The sequence below is a fragment of the Oryctolagus cuniculus genome, chromosome 9, assembly GCF_964237555.1.
Source record: "Oryctolagus cuniculus chromosome 9, mOryCun1.1, whole genome shotgun sequence".
Taxonomy (NCBI): domain Eukaryota; kingdom Metazoa; phylum Chordata; class Mammalia; order Lagomorpha; family Leporidae; genus Oryctolagus; species Oryctolagus cuniculus.
The window spans coordinates 87,374,926-87,399,858 of NC_091440.1; the positions used below are offsets into that span (position 1 = coordinate 87,374,926).

At 42.8% G+C, this 24,933-nt stretch overlaps 1 protein-coding gene across 3 annotated transcripts in view; it reads left to right on the forward strand.

The window, feature by feature from the left end:
• The window catches only part of USP12 (ubiquitin specific peptidase 12), a 184,555-nt gene that overhangs the window by 38,576 nt on the left and 121,046 nt on the right, over positions 1-24,933 (forward strand). For 2 of the 3 annotated variants that reach the window (XM_070049076.1, XM_051834124.2), the window contains exon 2: positions 14,960-15,040. In XM_070049076.1, the coding sequence (XP_069905177.1) occupies positions 14,960-15,040 (81 nt within the window). Of the gene's footprint in view, positions 1-13,090; positions 13,121-14,959; positions 15,041-24,933 lie in introns of those variants that run through there. The other variant, XM_051834125.2, reaches the window with a different exon arrangement.

Here is a 24,933-nt window from a genome sequence, read left to right on the forward strand (position 1 = left end):
CATGCCTTCCATAGTTTCCCGTTGTCTTATGCTGTAATGGCTTACAGAGCCAAGCAGTGTCATTTGAATGATGTTGCCTTCAAGGATTAATTTGTCTTCTTGGCTCGTGATTCTGTTGCTGCCCCTGGCCTCATCTGAGCTCTGCAGATGTAGGTCTTACCCAGGAAATCTGTGATTTTAGCAAGTGACTTGCTCTACAGAACACCAGCCTTGGCAGTGAACTAAGCATGTTCAGCTCCTGTCTTGGGAACCTGGTGTTATATCTTTGATTGTGGCTTTTTAAAAAAATTATGGTAAAATGTATGTCACATTAAAAATTGCCATTAAACTCATTTTTAAGTATATGATTCAGTCAGTGGTATTAATTACATTCACCATCTTGTGCAGCCATCAGCACTGTGTGTTTAATTCTGAAATGTTTTTTTTTTTTTAACTTTTATTTAATGAATATACGTTTCCAAAGTACGAATAATGGATTACTATGGCTTCCCCCCCATACCGTCCCTCCCACCCACAACCCTCCCCTTTCCCACTCCCTCTCCCCTTCCATTCACATCAAGATTCATTTTCGATTATCTTAATATACAGAAGATCAGCTTAGTATACATTAAGTAAGGATTTCAACAGTTTGCTCCCACACAGAAACATAAAGTGAAAAATAATAGATGATTTTTTTTAATGATGATGAAATCAGATCAGACCTATTGTCATGTTTAATCCCAGTGAGAGTCAAGTTGGGAGTTGATAGTTTCTTTTCTTTCTTTTTTTTTTTTTTTTAACAGAGGATCAGTTTAGTATGCATTAAGTAAAGATTTTATCCCACAAAAAGAAACTCTGTAGCTGCTAGGTGATAACTCCCCTTTCCCACTCCCAAGAAATCCTGGGAGCCTCTTACCTTTTCACTGCTGTTCTGGATGGGTTCACTCAGTGTTTGCCTGAGTTCCTGTAGTTCCTTGTCCAGATTTCCTGTGGTTCTTTACACATAGACAAGACTGCTGACCTAGTAGTTCCAGTGGCTAATAGTTCCAATGTCTGACCTAGTAGTTCCAGTGACTAGTAATTCCAATGTCTGGGATTCCTCAGAGGTAGTTGGTGTCAAAGTGCTTTTTCGTGCAATTGGGCCACCTTTCTCCTGGTTTCTTGGTTGTGTTTCCCAAGAGCTGGCCAGGATGAATGATGCTATGTGGTCACTCTGGAAATCCTGTTCTCCCTCTTCTCAGGGATTGTTTTGGGGGGTTACAGTTACCCGTCTCTGTAGTGACTTTCCAAGCTAATTTTGCAAAGTCTTTATTCCTTGTGGTCGCTGAGGGTTCTGTTCCATTGTGACCCAATAGAGATTTACTTAACTGGCTGGATCCATAGAAAAAGAAATCCAAGAAGTTGCCATAGTGCAAGGGGGAGGAAGTAGGCATGCATCCAGGCTTTTTCCCCAGGCTCCTGCCAAGCTGAGCCAAATGCACTACCCCAAATCTGGCTATCTGGAACATATTGTGCCCCTTAGCCCTTCCTCATCAGTCCATCACCTGGGTGTTAAATGGTTTTTAGGTTCTGGGTAGCTAAACAGGTGATTCTGGTGGGGCTTTCTGCTTAATGGCATTGGTGGAGCGACTGGTCCCCAGAACTGTCTCCTTTGCCATTTTCCATTATGTCACTTGTCTCTTGTTGTTTTGGATGAGACTATGCTTGGTGCCAAAGCAGCCAGTTTTCATCTGTTTCCCTGTTTGTCAAAAACAGGGATGCTTTGTTGTTGTTGCTGTTATTTCCCCAAGGGACTGAAACTACCTCAGTGTGGTGAAGTCCCTTGCAGGGTTTCCCCAACATGCTTCACAGTCCCTTTACAGGGCCACTGTCGATTTCTGGGATTTTGATAGTTGTAGTTGCTAACAATTGCCTTTCTGCAGAACTTACTTAAATGTTGTTTTCAGTTCTTAGATAGCTTTATAGCTGGGACCACTTTTTATAGGTCAAGGGAGTTGAGACCTAGAACTGGCAGTGATGATTTTTTGTTCTTTTTGCTTTGCTCTGGTTTAATATTTCTGATGTATCAGTGATACAGAAAGAGCTATAAATAACTTTTTTGTGTGATCAGAATTAAGAACTCTTTCTGAGACAGTTTTTCACAATGCTAGTACATTTTTTTAGTTGAAGCATATGTAATATTCTGAATATTTGACAAAAAAGTATTTAGGTTTGATGATAATTTTACTTTTTCATTAGGGTGCACTAGAGTTTCCATCTGGAATCCAGAGTGTATAAACTCTGTTGCTGTTTCCTAAGTCAGTAATTTACCCTGTCAGTTTTAGTTTCACTTCAACTTAATAATACCTTGCATTTATATAGTAATTTTCTTCTCACTCCTGAGAAGAAAGTACATTAAAATATTTAATTATGCTATAACGTAAGAGTTGGGTAGAATAGAAGTGGTGATCTTTTCTAAGTAGGAAAGTGTTGATCATTGTTTGTTTGTTTAAGATTTTATTTATTTGAGAGGTAGAGTTACAGTTAGAGAAAAGGAGAGGCAAAGTAAATGTCTTCCATCCACTGGTTCATTCCCCAAATGGTCGCAATGGCCAGAGCTGGGCCGATCCGAAGCCAGGAGCCAGGAGATTCTTCTGGGTCTCCCACGTGGGTACAGGAGCCCAAACACTTGAGCCATCTGCTACACTTTCCCAGGCCATAGCAGAGAGCTGGATTGGAAGAGGAGTAGCCAGGACTGGAACCAGTGCCCATATGGGATGCCAGTGCCACAGGCAGAGGCTTAGCTCGCTACGCCACAGCATCTTCCCCTGATCATGGGTTTTTATGATTGAACATCAGTCATCTCACAGATCAGTTGCCTGATTCAGGTTCCAGGTAGCAATCCAGGGATCTCTGTTTTTCATAGAGCTGAAACATTATGTGGTGAAATACAGTGCAGAAACTATCAGGAATATGGTTTAAAAAAAAATCTTGAAATAATGAAAGGCTTCTTAGAGTTTGTTGAGCAGATTAAATCTTTGTGTTGAAGGCTATGCTCTTAAAAACAAATTTTGCCCTTGTTTTGCCTTAGGTAAAAAGTCGGTAAAAGGAATTCAGGTACAATTAGGTTTTAAAAGTTTGTATATCGATTAAAAGTTTTTTGGTGTTGATAGAAGATGAAAATTTGTAAACTTTCATCATGCATACTCAATTTGTTAAGTAGGTTACTATGCTAAGTATATTTAGGAGTTTTCTTTTTGGTGCTGGTGATAGCCAAATGTGAAGGTTTGGTGGAGTAATTCTTGGTGATCACACGGTCACTCTGTTTGCTTTCTCCCATCTAAGTACTGACCAGGCCTGAGCTTGCTTAGCTTCCGAGATCAGATGAGATCAGGTGCGTTCAGGGTGGTATGGCTGAAGACATCCCTTTCTTTTCTGACACAGAATTACAGATCAGCATTTGTTTTTGCTTGAGGGCACCCAATCAGTGCCCAGTCAGTGTTCTTACATTTTTATTCATTGAATGAATGAAAAAAATTTAAGGTGAATCTGAACCTTTCACCTCTGTAATAGTCTCTAACACATTTAGGTATGAGTTACATAACCCAGCTGTTCATTGAAGACACTGAATCAGATAATTAAAAACTGTGCCTTTCAACACATCTGATAGGAATGTGGATATTTGAACTTTTTAGAGATTAAAATTTTGGCCATTTTGTCAGTGAATTATAGTGATTCAGATATGTAACTTGTTGCTTAGCTTTTGTTTCTCAGATGGTGTGTATATATATATATATATACATAATACTGTTAGATGAAGAGTATTATATGTATGGGAAGGTCTTGAGTAAATTTGGACTTGGAGTCATCTGGCCTGTGATGAATCATGGAATTGTCTTTTTTTCCGAATTGATTCAGTGAGAAATTTTCATGTTCCCTGTGTGCTCCTGTGGTGACAGTTGAAAGAGAAAGAAAGCTATTTTTAATTTCTTCTGGGAAGGATTTTGTTTTTGCAAATTATGAAGACTTGGCAGGAGTTTTCCCTATTGGATTGAAGATTTCTGGGGTGAGGCATGGCGGGCCGTGGGAACGTGGGATGTGCACACATACAGGATAAACACACCACTGGAAGACAGGTTTGTATGGTTTCTCTTTCTGCCTTTGAGAAGACTGTGTTAGCAGCAGAGGCTTTGTGATTGTTAGAGCATGGTAATTGGAGGTGTGCAGTATCTTTTCTCTCAGACATAGGAAGATACTCTGCTTGGCCATGCTGGCCACTGTGCCTACTCGCTGTCCAATTTTGTTTCATTGGGACCATGTCATACTTTAGCACAGGTGGCTTTGCGGCCTCCTGTTTTCTCATTCTAACAGCTTTTGTGACTTTCTCTGCCATGTGCTGCAATGCTACAATGTCCCTTTTATGTCTGACCCCTTGGTACTTTTTAGGGGGCACATTGATGGAGTATTTAAACCGCTACTATGGAAGGCCTAGACCAAGATTCTTGGAGTGACTGCAGAAGAGTGCAGAGCCCCCAATACTTCTTCAGTCTATGAAGTTGAATTAGGACTTTGGGAATTTCTGTTTCTTTGAGGGGTTCCTCTGAAGAAGGACATCCTAGATGCCACTGTAGTTTGAAGGAGGAAGAAGGGGCAAAAATGTGTGCTTAGTCCTACTGTGCAGGCATTGTTCCACCCCTCATCTATACCTTGTTCATAGAAACGGACCCTGGTGAGAGAGATGTAGGCCTGAAGACATACTCTGATTGTGATTCTGTATTGCTGCTAACTATCTTAGCGTGGTAGAGTTTCAGATTTGCAGTTGATACCATAAATCTAGTCTCTCTCATCTTGATAAGAAACCAGGCAGTTCATATACTATTCATGTGCAAGTGGAATATAGCCTCCTCATTTGCAGGCTATTGGTATGCTGCATAGCTAGCAGTTGGGATGTTTAACTGATGTTTAGCTGTTTGTACTTTAGGGCTTTCGTTGTACTCCTGAAGAAAAAGCCAAGTCCTGGGTCTTCTAGTTTTTCAGGTGAAATTTTCCAAATTCTCCAGCTCCAAATGTTATTCCTGTCCGGACACGCAGCAGTACACATACTGTATTGTAGTGGAGTTCTGATGTTCTCTTTGTATATTTACATTTATGTTTTAATGATTTTTTACCTATATGCCGTCATGAAAAGATAATTTTTTTTTTTTTTTTTTGACAGGCAGAGTGGACAGTGAGAGAGAGAGACAGAGAGAAAGGTCTTCCTTTGCCATTGGTTCACCCTCCAATGGCCGCCACGGCCAGCGCGCTGCGGCTGGCGCACCGCGCTGATCCGATGGCAGGAGCCAGGAGCCAGGTGCTTTTCCTGGTCTCCCATGGGGTGCAGGGCCCAAGCACCTGGGCCATCCTCCACTGCACTCCCTGGCCACAGCAGAGGGCTGGCCTGGAAGAGGGGCAACCAGGACAGAATCCGGCGCCCCGACCGGGACTAGAACCTGGTGTGCCGGCGCCGCTAGGCGGAGGATTAGCCTAGTGAGCCGCGGCGCCGGCCGAAAAGATAATTTTTAAAAACTTACTCGAGAGAGAGAGAGAAAAGCTGCCATCTGCTGTTTCACTCCCCTGTTACCCACAGGGCTGAGGTTGAGCTAGGGCTGAAAACCAGGAACTGAGAATTCAACCTAGGTCTCCCACATGAATGACAGAAATCCAATTACTTGAGCCATCACCTGACTCCCAAGGGTGCACATTAGTAGGAAGCAGGAATTGAGAGCACAGCTGGGACCCTCTTGAACCCAGGTATTCCGATTAGGATGTGAGAGTCTTAACCACTGCGTAAATGCCTAGTTTTTATTCACTGTGTACTTCCAAGTTCAGTTATGATTTTGAAATTTTTTGTTTTATACTTTAGTATATCATAACTTTATTTCAAACCACAGTGAGAAGTAGTAAGTGAGCTAGCACATATATACCTGCATGTTGGAACAAAGTTTCACAAGCCATTGTTTGCTCTTAGCTGGGAGATGTCCCACCCATTGGTTTTACTGAGGAAGACAGTAACAGTTGTGATCCATTGCTGAAAGTCCTGTTCTGTGACTCCTGGCGTTGGGCTAGGTAGGAAGTAGTTGTTGGGGTCCTGACCTCCGTATTTCCTGAAGCCTGCTGTTCTGAGACTGTTTTTATGATGTCTCACAGCTAATGGTATGGGTATGATTTGCTTTGTCATAAATATTTTTGTTGCCTTTGATACAGTTTTAGGGCACATGGCTTTTTCTAAAGCAGGTGTGAGGGTTAAGCCTTCTCTTTGATTTTTCACTCTTACTTAAAGAAATGGGCTTGTTTCTCACACCTTCTTTTATATTTCGGATTCATCTCTTTCTGCTCACACTCACTTTCTTGGGTTTACATTCCTATATTCTCACAGGTTGGCTGTTTCCTGTGCCTCCAGAACTTAGTGTGCCAAGGTCACTTGCTTCTCACCTCCGGGAAGCCTTTCCTGCTCAGTTTGGCAATTCTCCTTTATGTGGTGCTGACCTGATCTGACCTTTGTCAATATTCAACTTGGAATGAGAAATGCTGGATTCCAGAATACAGTTTGAAACTTGAAGCTGGGGAAGATGTATTGGGTAGTCTCATTTGTATTAAACAAAAAGAAAGCTGTGTGGGAAGTTTGCCATAATTATCTAGTATAAAATAGGAAGTGTACTCATAAGTACATTTTCTAGATAAATACTCAGCCTTTTATGTTTTCATCATATTTTATGTCTTGCTAAAGTGCATACAGTTCTACTTTTTTTCTCCTCCCTCTCCCCATTTCTCCTTTTCCTTTCCCAGATAGACAGATAGAAAAAGAGCTACTAAACGCTGATTCGGCCCACAAATGCCTACAGTGACCACTGCTGGTCATATTGAAGCCAAAGGGGAGATCTTAATCTAGATTTCCTATGTGGGTATGTGGGTTGCAGGAACCCAATTACTTGAGCCATCACCTGCTGGCTCCCCAGGTTGTACATTGGCAGGAAGCTGGAGTCAAGAGCTGGAGCCGGAGATTAAACCCAGGCACTCCAATGTGGGGACATGCACGTCCTCGCCAGTGATTTAGCTGATAGGCCAAACGCCCACGCCAAACCAGGAGATTTCAAGGTTAAGGATGTAAGGTAATTCTGAAATTAATTAATTGCTTTCTTAAGAACATTCTTGGTTATCAGTTTACTTTTGTGTAACTCATATCTTTGTCATAATGGCAGAATGAAGGTTAGTGAGTCATGTGTTTGCCATGGTTGACTATCTAAAAAAGTCATTAATTGGAGGGCAGCCAACTCCTAGATTCTCTCCTTGCTTCATATTTGCAGATGGTATGTTTGGTTTGCCAGCAAAATATACTTTTATATTTTCAAAATGATAGACTAAGAATAATTTCAACTTAATATTCCCCCACTTGGATGGTGATTTTTTGGTATGAAAAGAATAGGTTCTTACATTTTTTCAAGAATTCACATAGTGGCCTATAAATTCTTAGCATTAGATGACTGTTTCTGAGGCTGTGATACTATATACCAGTGGTGGGAAATCTTTTTTTCTGCCAGTGGCCATTTGGATATTTATAACATTATTCACGAGCCATACAAAATTATCAACTTAAAAATCAGCCTGCAGGGCTGGCGTTGTAGTGCAGCAGGTTAGGCTGTCACCTCTGATGGTGGCATCCCTTAAGAGCACTGGTTTGAGTCCCTGTTGTCCCCACTTCTGATCCAGCTCTCTTCTAATGCACCTGTTTTAAAGCAGTATAAGATGGCTCAAGTGCTTGGGTCTTTGCCTCCCACGCAGGAGATGGAGTGCCAGGCCCTGGCTTTTGTCTGGCCCAGGCCTGACTGCTGGGAATGAACCAGCAAATGTACGATCTCTTTATCTCTGTCTCTCCATCTCTCTGTGCCATTCAAATAAACAAATCTCTTAAAAAATTAGCCTGTTATAGATTTACTGAATTTTGAGATCTGCCTGTGTTTGCCTTGGCTGAGCCAGACCAAATGATTCTGTGGGCCTTGTCCCCTACCCTGGTTATAATCCTAACCTCTTTTAAAATTTTTTACTAATTTATTTAGTTAGGACAGAGCATGTACCCATCTATCTGCTAGTTTACTCCCCAGATACCCACAGTGGAAACTGACAACTCAATCTGGGTCTCCCATGTGGCTGATGGGGACCAGATATTTGAGCCATCACCTGCTGCCTCCCCGGGTGCAGGAAGCAGAGTTGGGATTTGAAACCAGGCAGTATGATGTGGGACACAAGCATCCCAAACAGCTGCTTAACTACTGAGGCACCTGCTTCTATAACTTAACTTTTACTGCAGACTTAATGTTGACCTTTAATAGAGTGTCCAGCATTTTATCTTTAACATTTTAATAAGATTGCAAATGGTGGTAGATTCATGTGTTAATAGAAATACTGGTGTGGGAGGTATTATGGATACAGAGCTTTTACACCTGGGAAACATAGGCCTGGAGAGAGAAGCATTTATCTCAAGTCATTCCCTGCTTAGTGTCATAGGCTGGACCAGAGTTAAGTTCAGTGCTGCTAGTAGTGCACTGTGATCTCTATAGCAATTCTGTAATAGATCCAATCTCCCCTGAAATCTTTTCCATCAGATATTTCTTGTTTTTAATGAACCATTCATTGGTTTCAATTAGTAACATTGTATTGACAGGCATATTGGCTAAAAAATGCTAAGCAGTATTGACCTTGTTTAATTCCTAAGCACACTCATTGACTTTTTGCTTCAGCTGATGCAGCTTTTGTATTTAGAGGTTCTGTTTTGTTCTATTCCAAAACCTGTTTAGACTTTTGTCAATTTTATAGTCAATCTTGGCACATATGAAATGCTTTATATCTGATAATTCTGATATTTAATATTTCTATGGGTCTGGTTCTGCTCTTTCTGCTGACTTATTCAGGGTGCTTTCTTTTCCTGTTTTTGTGATTTTTGACTGTAAACTCAAATCTCTTGGTATTTTATTTGTAGAAAATTTCTTCCGAGTGGATTGTATTTCCTGAGAGTTCTGCCTGTTCTTGGGTGGAAGAAGGCTGTGTCATCATGGGATCTCTTTAATTCACTTCTCTGCTTTGAGTTTTAAGATCACATGGGTTGTGTGCAGTTGGGTCACAGACTTGATGAGAACCAGCTTGTGGTTATGAATTTTTAGAAGAGGCTTGTTTCTTTTTCCTTCAGCCTGCTCTGTGCCAAGGACGGGCCAGGCAGGTCTCATTGCTTTTCCTTTGAGCCAGGGTGAGTTGTTGTTCCCTCTCCCACTCAGAGTACAGTGGGGCTCTGGACCCTGTGGAGGTACCCCCAGCATCGCAGCACCATTTCTTGCACCCCTTTCTGTTTGGCTGTCCGAAGAGAATCTGAAGGCCGTGAAGTTTGGGAGATACCCTCTGTGTGGAACCCGCCTTGGGGTTCATCCCTGGTGGTTCCCACGTTGCGGTATTGTAGCCTTTTGCAGATTGTTTATTTTCCTACTGCTCAGTAAATTTTTCCCCCCAGTTTAAATTTTGTCTGCCTTTTGATTGCTTTCATCAGGGGGGTTGTGAGCATCTTAACTGCTTCTTCAGGATGAATTCTGCAGTAATAGGTACTAAGCCTAAAATTAATCTTTTGCCAAAGTTCCAAAAATGGGTAAAGCATCCTCAGATATATGCCTTCTTCCACCTGCAGGTGTCATACACCCATACTGAATAAGAGGGCGCCAGTAGCTGCAGCTATAAATTTTTCCAGCATAAATTCTTAATTTCACACACCCCCAACTCCCTCACTTTATTTCAGTTAAGAATTACTGATTTCATAAGCTGTGTTAGGTTGGGGAGGATCATTTTTAAGGGGGAGAATGGAAAACTGTTCAAAGCCATTATTAATGAATGTTTACTTGTTCTAGGTGCAATTTAAATATTCGTGTGCTTGATGGTCATTATTTGACATGACAGAATTTGTCAGTCTAAAGCAAATCCTCAAGGAATGTCTCAGTTTGAAAACTTCTGTAGCAGTGTAGTGTGGGGAGCAACTCGGACCTAGACTAAGTTACTCGGATTAAGACTTATTCTATGCATCTGCTCTCCCACAATATGGCGCTGAGAAGGGAGAAACAGCTTCTACACAGCTGCCTCCAGTTCAACCAATAAACTGTAGGACCTGCTCCTGATTGGAGGAGAGCAGCGTACTCGGCATGTGGGTAGCAGAGTTGGGATTGGTGGAAGAGGACTATAAAGGAGGAGAGAGACAACATGCACCAGGAACATCTAAGAGGAACATCTATCTGAAGGAACACCTGTGCAGCCCCCGAGAGAGCCGGCCGGCGGTGTGCCGCTCCCCCGCGGAAGTGGGGAAAGTGGCCAGGGGGAACCGCCCTTCCACGGAGGTGGAAGGGATGGTAGCCAACCCGGGAAGAACCAGCAGCAAACCCGGGGAGGGCCGAGCAGACAAAAGAACAGCGCAGGGTCCTGTGTCGTTCCTCCACGAAGAGAGGGAGTGACAGTGTAGCAAAAGTTTGACTTGGCAGTTTTCATCAGTTAAATTGAAATTTAGTGTGGAAACACTTTTTAAAAAATTTATTATTTATTTGAAAGGCAGAGTTAGAGAAAGAGAGATAATGTCTTCCATCTGCTAGTTCACTCCCCAAATGGCCATAATGGCCAGGGTGAAGCCAGGAGCCTGAAACTCCTTCCAGGTCTCGCACATGGGTGCAGGGACCCAAGCATTTGGACCATCTTCTGCTGCTTTCCCAGGCCATAGCAGGGATCTGGATAGGAAGTGGTGGAGCATCTGGGACTTGAACCAGCACTCATATGGGATGCCAACATCTCAGGAGGTCTCTTATCCTGCTGCTCCATAATGTGGGCACCTTGAAAATGCTTTTAAGAACCACACATCAGAGACAGATTGCTTAGGTGCACTCCTTTGCCTTCTCAGTTAGTGTTTGGTTAGAGATAATTCTGATTGTCGGCAGAGAAGATCTTAATGCCGTTGGAAGGCTCCTCCTGCATTTGCAGTCTGCTGCACAGTGCAGTGAGGTAGCATTTGCTGTACCATAGTCCAGAGGCAGTTAGCTGAGTGCTCTCTCTTCATACTTCCCACATCATCCTCAAGCTGTTGAGTTGTGTGGCTTGGCATCTTTCGGTTGGCTGTGAGTTCCCTGGGGTAGAAGCATTGTTAGATGTAATTGGAAATGAGGAATGTTAAGTTAGAAGTGACTTCAGAAATTATCTAATTTTAAAATTTCACAAGTAGTTTTAACTGTGAAAATCTTGATTCATGTAAGAGTTTACTTGAAAACTCAGCAGAGGGGCCAGCATTGTGGTGCAGCTGGTTAAGCTACTGCTTGCAGTGCCACATCCTGTATCAGAGTGCTTAGTTTGTGTCCTGGTTGCTTCGCTTCCAATCCAGCTCCCTGGATTGGAAATACTTGGTCCTTGCCACCTGTGTGGGAGACAGGGATAAAGTTCTTGGCTCATGGCTTTGGCCTTGTTGTGGCCATTTGGGGAGTGAACCAGAAGATGGAAGATCTGTCTCCATCTGTCCCTCTTTAACTGTTATTTTGCCTTTCGAATAAATAAATCTTAAAAAAACAAGAGAGAAAGGAAACCCAACAGGTAAACTTGGAATTCTTTTTTTTTTTTCTTTTGATATTTGAAAGACAAAGTTGAGATGGTGGTGGTGGTGGTGATGATGATGATGGTGAGATCAGTCAATCTCCCAACCACTGGTTCACTCCCCAAACGGCCACAATGACTGGGACTGGGCCAGCCCAAAGCCAGAAGCTTGGAACTCCATTCAGGTTTCCTACATGGATGGCAGGGGCCCAAGCACCTGCACCATCTTCCACTGCTTTTCTAGGTGCATTAGCAAGGAGGTGGATAGGAAGCGGAGCTGCTGGGACTCGAAATTGCACTCCAGTGAGATGCTGGCATCGCAGGCTGTGACTCAACCCACTGCACCACAGTGCTGGTCCCAGAAAATCACAGAGGATTTTGACTCTTACTTTGTAAATTAAGATTCTTAAATTTAGAGAGGTTAAATGATAATCTCCAATGATCTGCCTCTCTCTGCACTGTCACTCTTGGCTGACTCTCCCTGCCCCTCCGCCTTGGGCCATGGCTTACAGTGTTGGTAGGCTTCTGGGAGCATAGTGATGACTGTGGAGCCGGCCCTCTAATGGCTTGTGTCTGCCAAACTGAGGAGAGAGTCTGGTTTTTGTCTAATGTCTGTTTGCTTATTTCTCCAATTTTTGTTTCCTCTTCCTGTCATTTTTATCTTTTGCATGGAGTTGATCAGATTTATAACCATAACTGGCTAATAAGAGTAGATTTTCTTTGTGATTAAGGGGAAGAGGAGAAGAGGACCGAGATCTATGGGACACCTGCTTATGTGTCAGACATCACCAGCTGCCTGAGAAAAGTGAAAATTCTCTTCATCTGTAGTCACCCTGTAAAGTAGTTACTGACAGTTTCCTTTCACTATTGGGAAACTAAACTGAGGCTTAGAGAGGCTGCTATTTAACCCGTAGTCAAAAATGTGGTGAGTCAGAGTGGTTGGAGAGAGGATTCTCTAAGCAGGTGTGAGAGTAAGTGTGGAGTCAATGGGACATGCGTTGGGTGGTTAGAATATGGGGTGTGTGGTGTGCGATTGGTCATAAGGCGTGAATGCTTTTAAGAGTTGTGTGTGCTGGTGTTTGTTCTACATAGATAGGGGTTTGAGGTTGGTTGCAGATGACAGCACATTTTTTTTTTCTTTTAATGGACAAGGGGTTGTATTTACCTGAATAAACAGATATCAGGTTGCTGTTTTACAGCAGGTGGTAAAAATCTAGGCTTACTGATCACTTTCTTTCTTTTTTCTTTTTTAAGATTTTATTTATTTACTTAAGAGGTAGAATTACAGACAGTGAGAGGGAGAGACAGAGAGAGAGGTCTTCTGTCCGTTGGTTCACTCTGCAAGTGACTGCAACGGCCAGAGCCGCGCCGATCTGAAGCCAGGTGCTTCTTCCAGGTCTCCTACGTGGGTGCAGGGGCCCAAGGACTTGGGCCATTTTCTGCTTTCCCAGGCCACAGCAGAGAGCTGGATGGGAAGAGGAGCAGCCAGGACTAGAACTGGTGCACATATGGGATGCCGGTGCTGCAGGTGAAGGATTAACCTACTGTGCCACACGCTGGCCCCTAGCTTACTGATCACTTTCAAAATGTGTGAGGAAATTTTGTGACAGTGAACTTGGGCTGGTAGGGGTCGGTAGGGCTCAGCATTCCCACCAGTTTTGTTCAGTGAGTTGTGAAGTTTCTTGTAATGAGTGAATTTAGTGGTATTATAAAATGTTAGTTGCTATCCAAATTTAGAAATAAATTTTACCTATTGGACAGTGATTGTATCAAGATTATATGTAAAGCCTAAAAAGGATTTCTTAGTAAAAAAAGATGAAGCCAGGATCACATATCTACAAGTGCTGGCCCGCTGGAGGGTATTAGGGGAAACCTGGAATGATGGAACTTGACCCCTCAGCTCAGTAGGTGCCTTAGGCAGCACTGGCTCATTGTCAGCCCTGACCTGGCAGGAAGTGTCTGACAAAAGTGCTGGGCTTTCCTGATCCAGGAATTGAGGTCAGTAAGGAAACAGCCGGTGTGGCATTCTTAGCACTGCAATATGCCAGTGTAGCTGGGGAGGCGTGTTGTTTTCTGTGTAACTCTTCAGAGTGATATTGGGTTGTTTTTTGAGGACTATCCTATCAGTTATATTTACCTGGTAGAATATTTTCTTGGGAATTTTCAAAGTAAACATAATCTGAAGTTATCACAGTGTCAGAATTGCTTTCAGTTTGCATTCAGACTGCTGTGTTTCAGAAGCCATGTGGAGGTATTGTGTGCGTGTGGGCAGCCTCGTATGTGCTCAGGGCCTCTGCCTCCCTGGTGGCTTCGACTTGGTTTTTAGGAACCTCCTGTGCACAGAATTGAATTGCTTGGATTCCTGAGACTAGGACACACTCTGTGTTTTTTCCTTCTTGTCCCTAATTCTGTGGCAGCAACCACTTGTACATGTTTAATATCCATCCTTCTGGTCCACTTTCTTTCTTTTTTTTTTTTTTTTGACAGGCAGAGTGGACAGTGAGAGAGAGAGACAGACAGAAAGGTCTTCCTTTGCCGTTGGTTCACCCTCCAATGGCCGCCGCGGCCGGCGCACCACGCTGATCCGATAGCAGGAGCCAGGAGCCAGGTGCTTCTCCTGGTCTCCCATGGGGTGCAGGGCCCAAGCACCTGGGCCATCCTCCACTGCACTCCCTGGCCACAGCAGAGGGCTGGCCTGGAAGAGGGGCAACCAGGACAGAATCCGGCGCCCCGACCGGGACTAGAACCTGGTGTGCCGGCGCCGCTAGGCGGAAGATTAGCCTAGTGAGCCGCGGCGCCGGCCCTGGTCCACTTTCCATGTGCTAGTTTTTATGTTTGTATGATAGTGTTTTGCATTGGTCTGTTTTTTTGTTGGTTCATTTTCTGTATGCTTTTGAGACTTAGCCACATGTTTCTGTGTGCCAGTGTAGTTCCTGTCGTCCAGTACTGCCACAGTTTGCTCACAGAAGTGCAGCTGGCGTAAATGCTCCGCAGCCTTTGGTTGTGTGTGAGGCGCTCTGAGGTATACATCCCAGCATCGTCCAGGCCGGAGCAACGTGCATGGTCAGAGTCTCAGATCGCACTCAGAGCTCGAGCTTCAGCTGGGGCTTTGAGTCACTCCTAGAAAACTGAGAACCCATAGCGAATGTGATGCCTTGATCCTGGCTTTGGTTTCATGAGAAAGTTCTGTAAGCCGGTTTTTAGGTTTGTGCTTGAAAGCTGTCACCTTCAGTATTATCTTTGGTTTTCCTCAGCGCCCTGCAGGAGTGTGCAGTGGTCTTTTATAGGATGCCACTGAGATGCCTGTGTGGTTGTGACCGTGTCATCAAAGAACTCTAAATGCTAAGCTGTGATTTCCATTTTTCAGGGCGCCAATGCCTCGGCATTAGAGAAAGAGATTGGCCCAGAACAGTTCCCCGTCAACGAGCACTATTTTGGATTAGTCAACGTAAGTATCCATTGATGCCTTAGCTCTCAAGAGTCACAGTGGAAGCAGTTTGAAGAATGATGAATACCTGTCATAACCATTGCTCGTGGGGTCGGCGCCATGGCTCACATGGCTGATCCTCGGCCTGCGGTGCCGGCATCCCATATGAGCACCAGGTTCCAGTCCCAGCTGCACCTCTTCCAGTCCAGCTCTCTGCTGTGGCCCAGGAGGGCAATGGAGGATGGCCCAAGAGCTTGGGCTCATGTGCCCGCATGGGAGACCAGGAAGAAGCACCTGGCTCCTGGCTACGGATCTGCACTGCGCCAGCCGTGGCGGCCATTTTGGGGGTGAACCAGTGGAAGGAAGACCTTAAAAAAAAAAGTTGCTCGTTTGCATCAGTAGTGTGAGATGCCAGGGGACTTAATTAGGCATTTAGAAATGGTCTTTACTGGGTGGAAGGCAGAGTGGCTGTGATGTGAGGCACAGAGCACTTTCTGATTTGTCAGCCTCATACTTCCTATTTTGTATCTAAAATTTCTCACAATCAAAATTTCCTGGGTAGCCCAGCTCAGATTCTTTGAGAATTATCAAATTAATTATTAGTTATTTAGCTGGAAGTATTACATATGTAAATGTCACCATATAAATGCCTCCATGTAGATATAAAAGTGCAAATACAGAAAAAATAAGTACCAGGGCCTGTGTTACAGTATAGCAGGTTAAGCCACTGCCTGCGACAACGGCATCCCATATGAGTGCCAGTTTAAGTCCCAGCTGTTCCACTTCTAATCCAGCTCCCTGCTAGTGTGCCTGGGAAAGCTGTGGAAGAGGCCCAAGTCCTTGGACCCCTGCATTCATGAGGGAGACCCAGATAAAGCTCCTGGTTCCTGGCGTTGGTCTGGCACAGCCCTGCCTGTTGCGAACATTTGGGGAATAAACCAGTGGATGGAAGATTCTCTGTTTCTCCTTCCCTCTCTGTAACTCTGCCTTTAATATAAATAAATAGATCTTTTAAAAAAAGAAAAGAAAAGAAGTCCCAGTCCTTGTGGAAGTAATTCTGGTAATTATACATTATTAAAACATTGGAAGAACTTGAGAATTTTTAGTTCTGAATGATATCTGTTTTGAACCACTTTTATTTTGGAAGAATATTGTCACGAATAATAGCATTTATGACAGCTTATTCTTTAGATTTTTTTTTTTTTTGAGAGGCAGAGAGGAACAGGTACAGAGAAGGATCCTTCATTTGTTGGTTCATTTCTCAAATGCCCACAACAGCTAGGGTGAGGCCAGGGTCTAAATCAGGATCCAGGGACTTAATCCAGGTCTCCTACGTTGGTGACAGAATCACGGTTATTTGAGTCATTACTTGCTGCCTCCCAGGGCACATGCACTTTAGCAGGAAGCTGGAGTCAGAAACCAAAGCTGGGTATTTAACCCAGGTGCTCTGATGTGGTATGCTGCTGTCTTCCCTGCTAGGCCAAATGCCCAGCCTGGCAGGTTGCTCTTAATGAGTGATAATTCCTACATTAAGTAAGGATTTCCTATTCATTTTCCTCCTATGGATACTTCAATATTTCTGATGTTATTGAAGAAGAGAAATGCCAGTGTGGCTTAGGGACCTTTGGATAGACAAAGGAACCTTTTGGAAGCATTATTTTTCCATTTAGAAAAACAACAACAAACAAACCTCATTTATATGCCACTGTTTACATAGCCAGCTCAATTCTTGGTTAACAAATGGCTTTGACCTGATAAATCAGAGTACCTTTTTCCCTTTAGTTTTGTAGCTGGTGACAACCTACTTGGCAGAATTGATAAGAGAGAGCCGTGTAAGCTGTTAGTGTCCCTTGTCCACTTTTTATGCAGTCTGTACATGTTTTTGAATACTTTTTATTGTGTGGTTCTGTATTAATTCTCTAATATAGGTAGTCATAGAAGTAGATTGGATTCATTCAGTCACTTGTGAGGGAGGCTTCCATGAAATGTGCTTTGCTCTCAGGATCCTTATATAAACTTAGAATTGCATTCACAGACCGTGTTAAAAAAGGCTGTTTAACCTGAATTGCTAGTAGCTGTTTTTCCATTTGTGGGTTGTGAAAGTAATTAGCAAATGTCTTTTTTAATCTGCTTTCGTTTGCACTGGTTGCATTGTCATCCAGTTTTACCCACTTGAAGGCCAACACTTACTTGAGGCTTACATTGTCAGAGGTCAGCTACTCTGGCTAGATTGGAGCATGTCTAGTCCTGTCACAGGGTCTGTGGAAGGCCATATGTCCTCCATCTGACACTTTGTATGAAGGGGAGTCATTTCTCACAAGGAGGAATGGGGCAGTGGATGTGGATGCAGGGTGAGAAATAGACGGTCCGTTAGGGTAGGAGAGGACTAGTTGTGGATTAGGTACTCACTTCTGGCGCACTCGGCTGGAATGAGTTGGTGGTGGGGAGTCTGGCAATAGAGGGATCTAAAGCCTGGCCACCCAAGTCAGAGCTGGTGGCAAAGAGGACAGCAAGGGATTCCCTTAGGAGGGGATGTTCTTAGGACAAGCACCATCATGCAGATCCAGCCTGGGGGACAGTGGAAGAAGTTGTGCTTCTACAAAAGAGGCCCGTTTTCAACATTTTTATAGGTAATACTGTTACCATGATGGTTACAACTAGCAGTCTCCAAATGAGGCAAAAAGTATGATCAATTTGGTATGAGAAGAAAGTATTAGAAATATTGACATTTATTGTTATGTAAATGGTAGGTTAGGTTTTATGATTCTTGGTATGTGGATGATACTGGTGCCCATACACTATCCATGTGTGACATGTTGTTTGACACTTCCAAGTTCTCTGATAGCCAAGGGTTGACAGTTAACACCTTTACCCCATCTTATGGTGAGGAACTGATGAACAAAGTGAGCTAGTTATTTTCTAATGTCAGCATCTCAGTCTCTTTTATGCTGGTATAACAGAATACCACAGAATGGGTACTTTAGAATGAACTGAAATTTATTCTGCTCATGATTTTGGATGCTGCAAGACTGAGAGGCCGTCTCTGGTAAGGGCCTTCCTCCTGTGTCGTCATCTAGGAGAGAGGCAGGCACAAAGGAGGCTGAACTCGCTTTACAACAGATCCACTCCCATGACTATGACATTGGTACACTCAATGAGGGCAGAGTCCTTGTGACTGAAACAACCCCATACGGCCCCATCTCTTAACTGTTGCTTTGAGGATTAAGTTTCTAACACGTGAACACCAGGGAATATGATCACACCACAGTGAGATGGTTTCAGATCCTCTGTGCATTATTGTGCTGTGCTGCTTGCAAACCTGGCACTCACCAAATGAATTAAAACAAATTTGAAAGATAGGATTGAAAATTTAATATTTAGAAAGGAAATGCAGTCTTGAGACTCTTCCTCAGTTAGACCTGTGTATCTTTGAAGATGGCCATTATAACCATATTTCCGAACAGCAGAATACAAACCCAGACTATCAGCTCACTGTTTTAAATGCCGAAATCCTGAGTTTATAAGAAAGCGTACTCATTCTCTTTGTTCTTAAGTATTAATAATTTTTAGTGAAAACAAAAGTTTGAGTAATACATATGCCAAAAATTGTGGTCATTTTATCTTTGTTATTCTCTTTGATATTTTTAATGTACATAATTTACTACATGTACTTCATAAATAGTTATATATATATTAGGGATATGATCTCAAATGATCTTATTGGTGGGAGTATGATAAAAAAAATATGGTGGTGGGACATTTTTTAACACCTGGAGCAAAAGGTTGAAAGAGAAGAGTTTGAAAACATGGATGGGGCCTTGTGTTTACTCAGCAATTGAAAAGCCAGTGATCAGACCTGGAGGAAGGCGTCAACTTCCCAAATTGTTTCCCTGATTTTAAACATGGTTACATGATTGATCCTCATATCTAGCTGAGATAACATGGATTTTAATCCTAAAGCAATGTCCTTTTTTAAGCAACGAAGTGTTCAGAAACAAGAGTACAGCGTAAATCACCCCAGATGACCTTTTGTATAAAAGCTTTTTGGAACTTGAATGAAGGTTAATACTGAAATCAAGGCAATTAAAGGAAAGTTTCAAAAGTTATTAATAATGTTGAAAGCTTATTCTGGATAAGTGGTAGTAGCTTTAGATTTTTAATTTTTCTTCATGGAGTTAAGTAAATGAAGACTTGAATAGTAGGTCTCAAAGAATTGGTATAGGCCGGCGCCGCAGCTCAATAGGCTAATCCTCCACCTAGCGGCGCTGGCACACTGGGTTCTAGTCCCAGTTGGGGCGCCGGATTCTGTCCCGGTTGCCCCTCTTCCAGGCCAGCTCTCTGCTGTGGCCCAGGAAGGCAGTGGAGGATGGCCCAGGTGCTTGGGCCCTGCACCCCATGGGAGACCAGGGTAACTACCTGGCTGCTGCCATCAGATCAGTGCGGTGCACCGGCCGCAGAGTGCCAGCCGTGGCAGCCATTGGAGGGTGAACCAATGGCAAAGGAAGACCTTTCTCTCTGTCTCTCTCTCTCACTGTCCACTCTGCCTGTCAAAAAAAAAAAAAAAAAAATTGGTATAATGATACCTATTGCTAGGGCCAGTGCTGTGGCGTAGCGGGTAAAGCTACCCCCTGTGATGCTGGTATCCTGTATTGGTGCTGGTTCATGTACTGGCTACTCAACTTCTGATCCAGCTCCCTGCTATTGGCCTGCAAAAGCAGCAGAGGATGGTCCTAGTGCTTCGGCCCCTGCCACCCATATAGGAGACTTGGATGAAACTCCTGGCACCTCGCTATATAAAGCTTGGCCATTGCAGCCATCTGGAGAGTGAACCAGTGGATGGAAGAGCCTCTCTCTCTGTCTCTCCCTCTCTCTCTCTGTAACTCTGATTTTCAAATAGATACATACATAAATAAATATTTTTAGAAGTGATACCTGTTGCTTCAAATTGAGAAGATGAGCGTGTCATATTGGACGTGTCAGTCCGACATCCAGTAGTTTACAAAAATAGACACTCCCTCTAGTTTCTTAGCAAATCACTTTTGCTTCTGTGTTTTCATATTTCTAGTATATCTTGAGATGATGTCTTTTGATTGTAGTCTATATAGTGTATCCTTTAACGAAAGTGTCCCAGTTAGTAAGACTGTGACAGAACCAGAATTTGATGGTTCTCAGATTCATTGGGCTGTGGTAAGATACTAAGATTTTTCACAGGAAGTTATCCTGGACAACCAGTTACATCCTAGTAATATTGTAGACCCTGCTGTACATGTATTTATTATTACTACTGTCAGTACATCATCATAGCCTTGTTTGGCCTTTCTCTGGAAATCTTTCAGGGTTGGCTGTTTCTGAAACCAATGCTTGGCTTGCTTTCTGAATGTGAGAAGTCCCAAATGCCCCCTGAGAATCATGTCTGCAGCTGGCTCATGTCTCCTAGCTCTGCTTGAAAAGTAGATACTTCTTACCAGATTCTAATAGTGCAGTTGGTCTTAGTGGGGCAGAAGGGTCTCCCTTGTTTAATGTCTGTGGAAGACAGACATATTCAGATGCTTAGGAGATTGAGTGTAGCAAGGCTTTTACACTTTTTTCCCTTAGAATTATTGTCTGGACCTCAGTTCTGTCTTCCCTCTGAATTGAACTGGGTAGATCCTGTGTTTGCTATGAGACAGTTTACTTCACAGGTTCAGCACCTAGCTCCCTGTCTACAGACCAGAGATGAGGCATCCTAAATGAATGCCCACGAACCCAGCCACCTAGATGTACCATTTACCCTTACTTTACCAGTTTCCTCACTCTCTTCTACTTTACTCCCTCCTACATTTTAGTTCATCCCCCCTGGAGAGGGCAGTCCTATGCCCTCCTCATGCCATTTGGCCACACGTATTTAATTTTGCATCTTCAACTAACAGAGACATTTTAAAAAACATGACCATTTTATTATCACACCTGACAAAATTAATAACATTTATTCAGTATTGTCTGTTACTAGCCTATATTTAAATGTTTATCTCAAAGATGGCTTTTTATACAGCTTGAGCATCTACAATCTATTTTATTTAATTTTTTTAAAGATTTATTTGTTTGAAAGAGAGTTACAGAGAAAGGTAGATCCAGGGAGAGAGGTCTTCCATCTGCTGGTTCACTTTCCAGGTGGCCACAATGGCCGGAGCTGAGCTGATCCAAAGCCAGGAGCCAGGAACTTTTTCCTGGTCTCCCACGTGGGTACAGGGGCACAAGCACCTGGGCCATCTTCCACTGCTTTCCCAGGCCATAGCAGAGAGCTGGATTGGAAGAGGAGCAGCTGGGAATAGAACTGTGCCCACGTAGGATGCCGGTGCTTCAGGCCAAGGCTTTAACCTGCTGCACCACAGTGCCGAGCATCTATAATTTAAAAATCTGAAATCTGAAATGCTTTGAAACCTGAAACTTTTTAAAATATTTATTTGTTTATTTGAGTGGCAGAGTTAGAGAAAGAGAGAGAGAGAGGTCTTCCATCCGCTGTTCACTCCCCAGATGACCACAACTGTGGAGCTGGGCCAGTCTGAAGCCAGGAGCCTGCAGCTTCATCTGGGTCTCCCATGTGGGTTCAGGGGGCCCAAGGACTTGAGTCATCTTCCACTGCTTTCCCAGGCCATTAGGAGAGAGCTGGATCAAAAGATGAGCAGCTGGTGCCCACATGGGATGCCAGTGGCACAGGCGGAGGCTTAACCTACTAAGCCACAGTGCTGGCCCCAACATGAAACTGTTTGAGTGCTAATATGATACCACATATGGAAAATTCCACACCATGAAATTCTTCTTCATGCAAAATTACTAAAAACATAATATAAAATTTCTTTTTCAGTCTATGTGTAAAAGGTGCATATGAAATGTCAGTGAATTTTGTGTTTAGATTCGAGTCCCATCCCCAAGATACCTTACCGTGTATATGCAGACATTCCAGGATACAAAAAACCTGAAGTCTGTAAAACCTCTGGCTCCAAGCATTTCAAGTAAGGGATGTTCAATCAGGATTCAAGTAGATTGCATGAAGTATGTTTGCAATCTGATTGTTATGCCTCTGGAACACTTCCCAACCTGTTTTCTTTTTTGGAGGAGACCAGGCCATTCATTGGTCCTAGAAACTATCCCACATTTCAGACTTGACTTAGTCCTTTTTGGTGGTCTTGTTTGACTTTTTCATTGTCTGAATACCTTATAATTTAGTAGTTAACTCGACAGACTTGTAGGAAGGTTACTGGTGTTGTTTTTTAAGGTGCTCATGCTTCATGGCAGATGGGGTATGTCATAAGACCTGAAATTCTACTCTCGATAAGTTGAAATGCATGGGGGTTTAGACCTGATCCCTTTGTTTTAAACTTCCATGTCAACCTTCAACCTAATTTTTTTAGAATCTGTTGATAATTATTGCTTCATGGGTTATTTGCAACCATGGCTTCTCATTTTACAGCAATTATCCTATAAACAAGAATTTCCTTCATCAACTATTTTGTACCCTTGAAATACAGTTTCTTATATTTTAAAAATCCAAGATGAAATGTTGATGGTGGTTGGTTGCAACCGTCAATGGAGAATAGCGAGGCTTTCTTAAAAATGTCATTTTAATTCATGGACTTTTTTATAGCTGTCTTTTTTTTTTTTTTAAGATTTATTTATTTATTTGAGAGGTAGAGTTATAGACAGTGAGAGGGAGAGACAGAGAGGTCTTCGATCCGCAGGTTCACTCCCCAAATGGCCTCAACGGCCGGAGCTGCTCTGAGCCGAAGCCAGGAGCCAGGAGCTTCTTCCGGGTCTCCCACGCGGGTACAGGGACCCGAGGACTTGGGTCATCTTCTACTGCCTTCCCAGGCCATAGCAGAGAGCTGGATGGGAAGAGGAGCAGCCAGGACTAGAACTGGTGTCCACATGGGATGGCTGCAGGTGGAGGATTAACCTACTGCACCACAGTGCTGGCCCCTATACCTGTCTTATAATTCACTGTAGTGTTTCTTTTGAATGAAAGTTGACTCTTATATGCCCACAAAAAAATATATTCCAGACTAATTTTGAATCTTGTACATTTCTTGGCCCAGATTTTATATCAGCCACCCCTCTAAGGTTCTTTTTGGCTGGAAAAAGATGCTTAGTGACTACAATTTAGATACAGGGGGAACTTGTCACTGCCAAACCTTTCAGTGGACAGAGCTTGAAAACAGATAGACATAGCACACACATAGACACACATGTGCACACAAATGCACACACCCTTAAGAGTTATCAAAGGCATGAGTTTATACTGGAAATTCCAGGGAAAGTTGATAGAACTTTGGCTTCCCTAGCTTTTATTATAGTATCTTTTTTTCCTTCTATATTAAGCTTTTAAATAGTTTCAGAATAACAATAGATTTTCTTTGTCATTCTTGTTATTCTTCAATTGTATCTCACTGGGCATGTGTATAATAAAAATTCTCTGTGTTAAAAGTCACCTGAAGTCATTCTTTTCTTTGTGTAATTCCCAGAGGTTTATAAATGTCCATTTATGGTCAATCTTGGAATTTTTGTTTCTTTTTCTTTACTTAATTCTTTTAAATAGGGTATAAAGTAAACTTTTTGTAGCAATATGCATTCCTTCTTAGGTATTTCATTTTCATCTCTCCATTCTTTTCCCTCTATCAATAACCATTTACATTGGCTTTTAATTTGTCTTCTCTAGGTTTTTTTTTTTTAGTAAGTATAAGCAAGTGATCTGTAGGCATATATTTGATATCACCTATTCATAAACACTTTTCTGCACCTAGTTTTTCTAACTTAATATATATACATTCTCATCCCTTTGAAGTAAAATGAGAATTGTCTTCATTCTTTTTTTATGATTACATAGCATTCCCCAAATCCTCACTGACTGCCTGTTGAGTGTTCCATTAGTGACTTTTGAAGCCAATGTCTGTTAATGGGAAGTGAAACAGAAAGCAATATTTGTCTAACTGTGTGTCATTTACTTTATAAGGTAGGACTCCCCCCTTCCATTAAAAATATATTTGTTTATCTGAAAGTTTGAAAGGCAGAGTGACAAAGTGGGGAGAGGGAGAGGAAATGAGGGGGCAAGAGAGAGAGGATTAAGGATTGAGTTTGAGATTAGTCTTTTGTCTGCTGATTTACTCCCCAAATGGCTGCAACAGCCAGGGCTGGGCCAGACTTTAGCCATTTTGATACTTTTGAACTGTGGTTCACCCTAAGTAACTGAAACCTTGAAGCATGAGGGCCTTGTCTTTCCAGCATGTCAAAATAATGCCACTAGGGCCGTTGCTGTGGTGCAGTGGGTTAAATCCTGGCCTGCAGTGCTGGCATCTCACTTGGGCACCAGTTTGAGACCCAGCTGCTCCACTTCCAACCCAGCTTCCTACTCATGCGCCTGAGAAAACAGAAGAAGATGGCTCAAGGGCTTGGGCCCCTGTATTCATGTGGGAAACCCAGAAGAGGCTCCTGGCTCCTGGCTCCTGGCTTCGGGTCCACCCAGCTCTGGCCATTGTGGCCATTTGGGGAATGAACCAGCGGATAGAAGACCTTTGTCTCTACCTTTCTCTTAACTCTGTCTTTCAAATAAATAAAATACATCTTAAAAAAAGAAGGAATAATGCCATGTGGCCTTTGAGCATTTCAGTGCTTGGTGAGCTGTCACAGCCAGGACCTTTAATCTAACATTACTGGGGATCTTGTGTTTGTTTGTTTGTTTGTTTGTTTGTTTGTTTTTAACTGTTACCTGCTTGATATTTTTTGGATGCACCTAAGAACCCGATAGAAACCCATTTTTTGTGTTATATTTTCAAATGCTTAGTGTACAAGCAACATCGTAGTAACAATGGACATGTGAAAAGAGATTACTTTTAATCCTTTAATATTCTCTCTATTTGTAACTGTAGAGTTCTTTTTTTTTT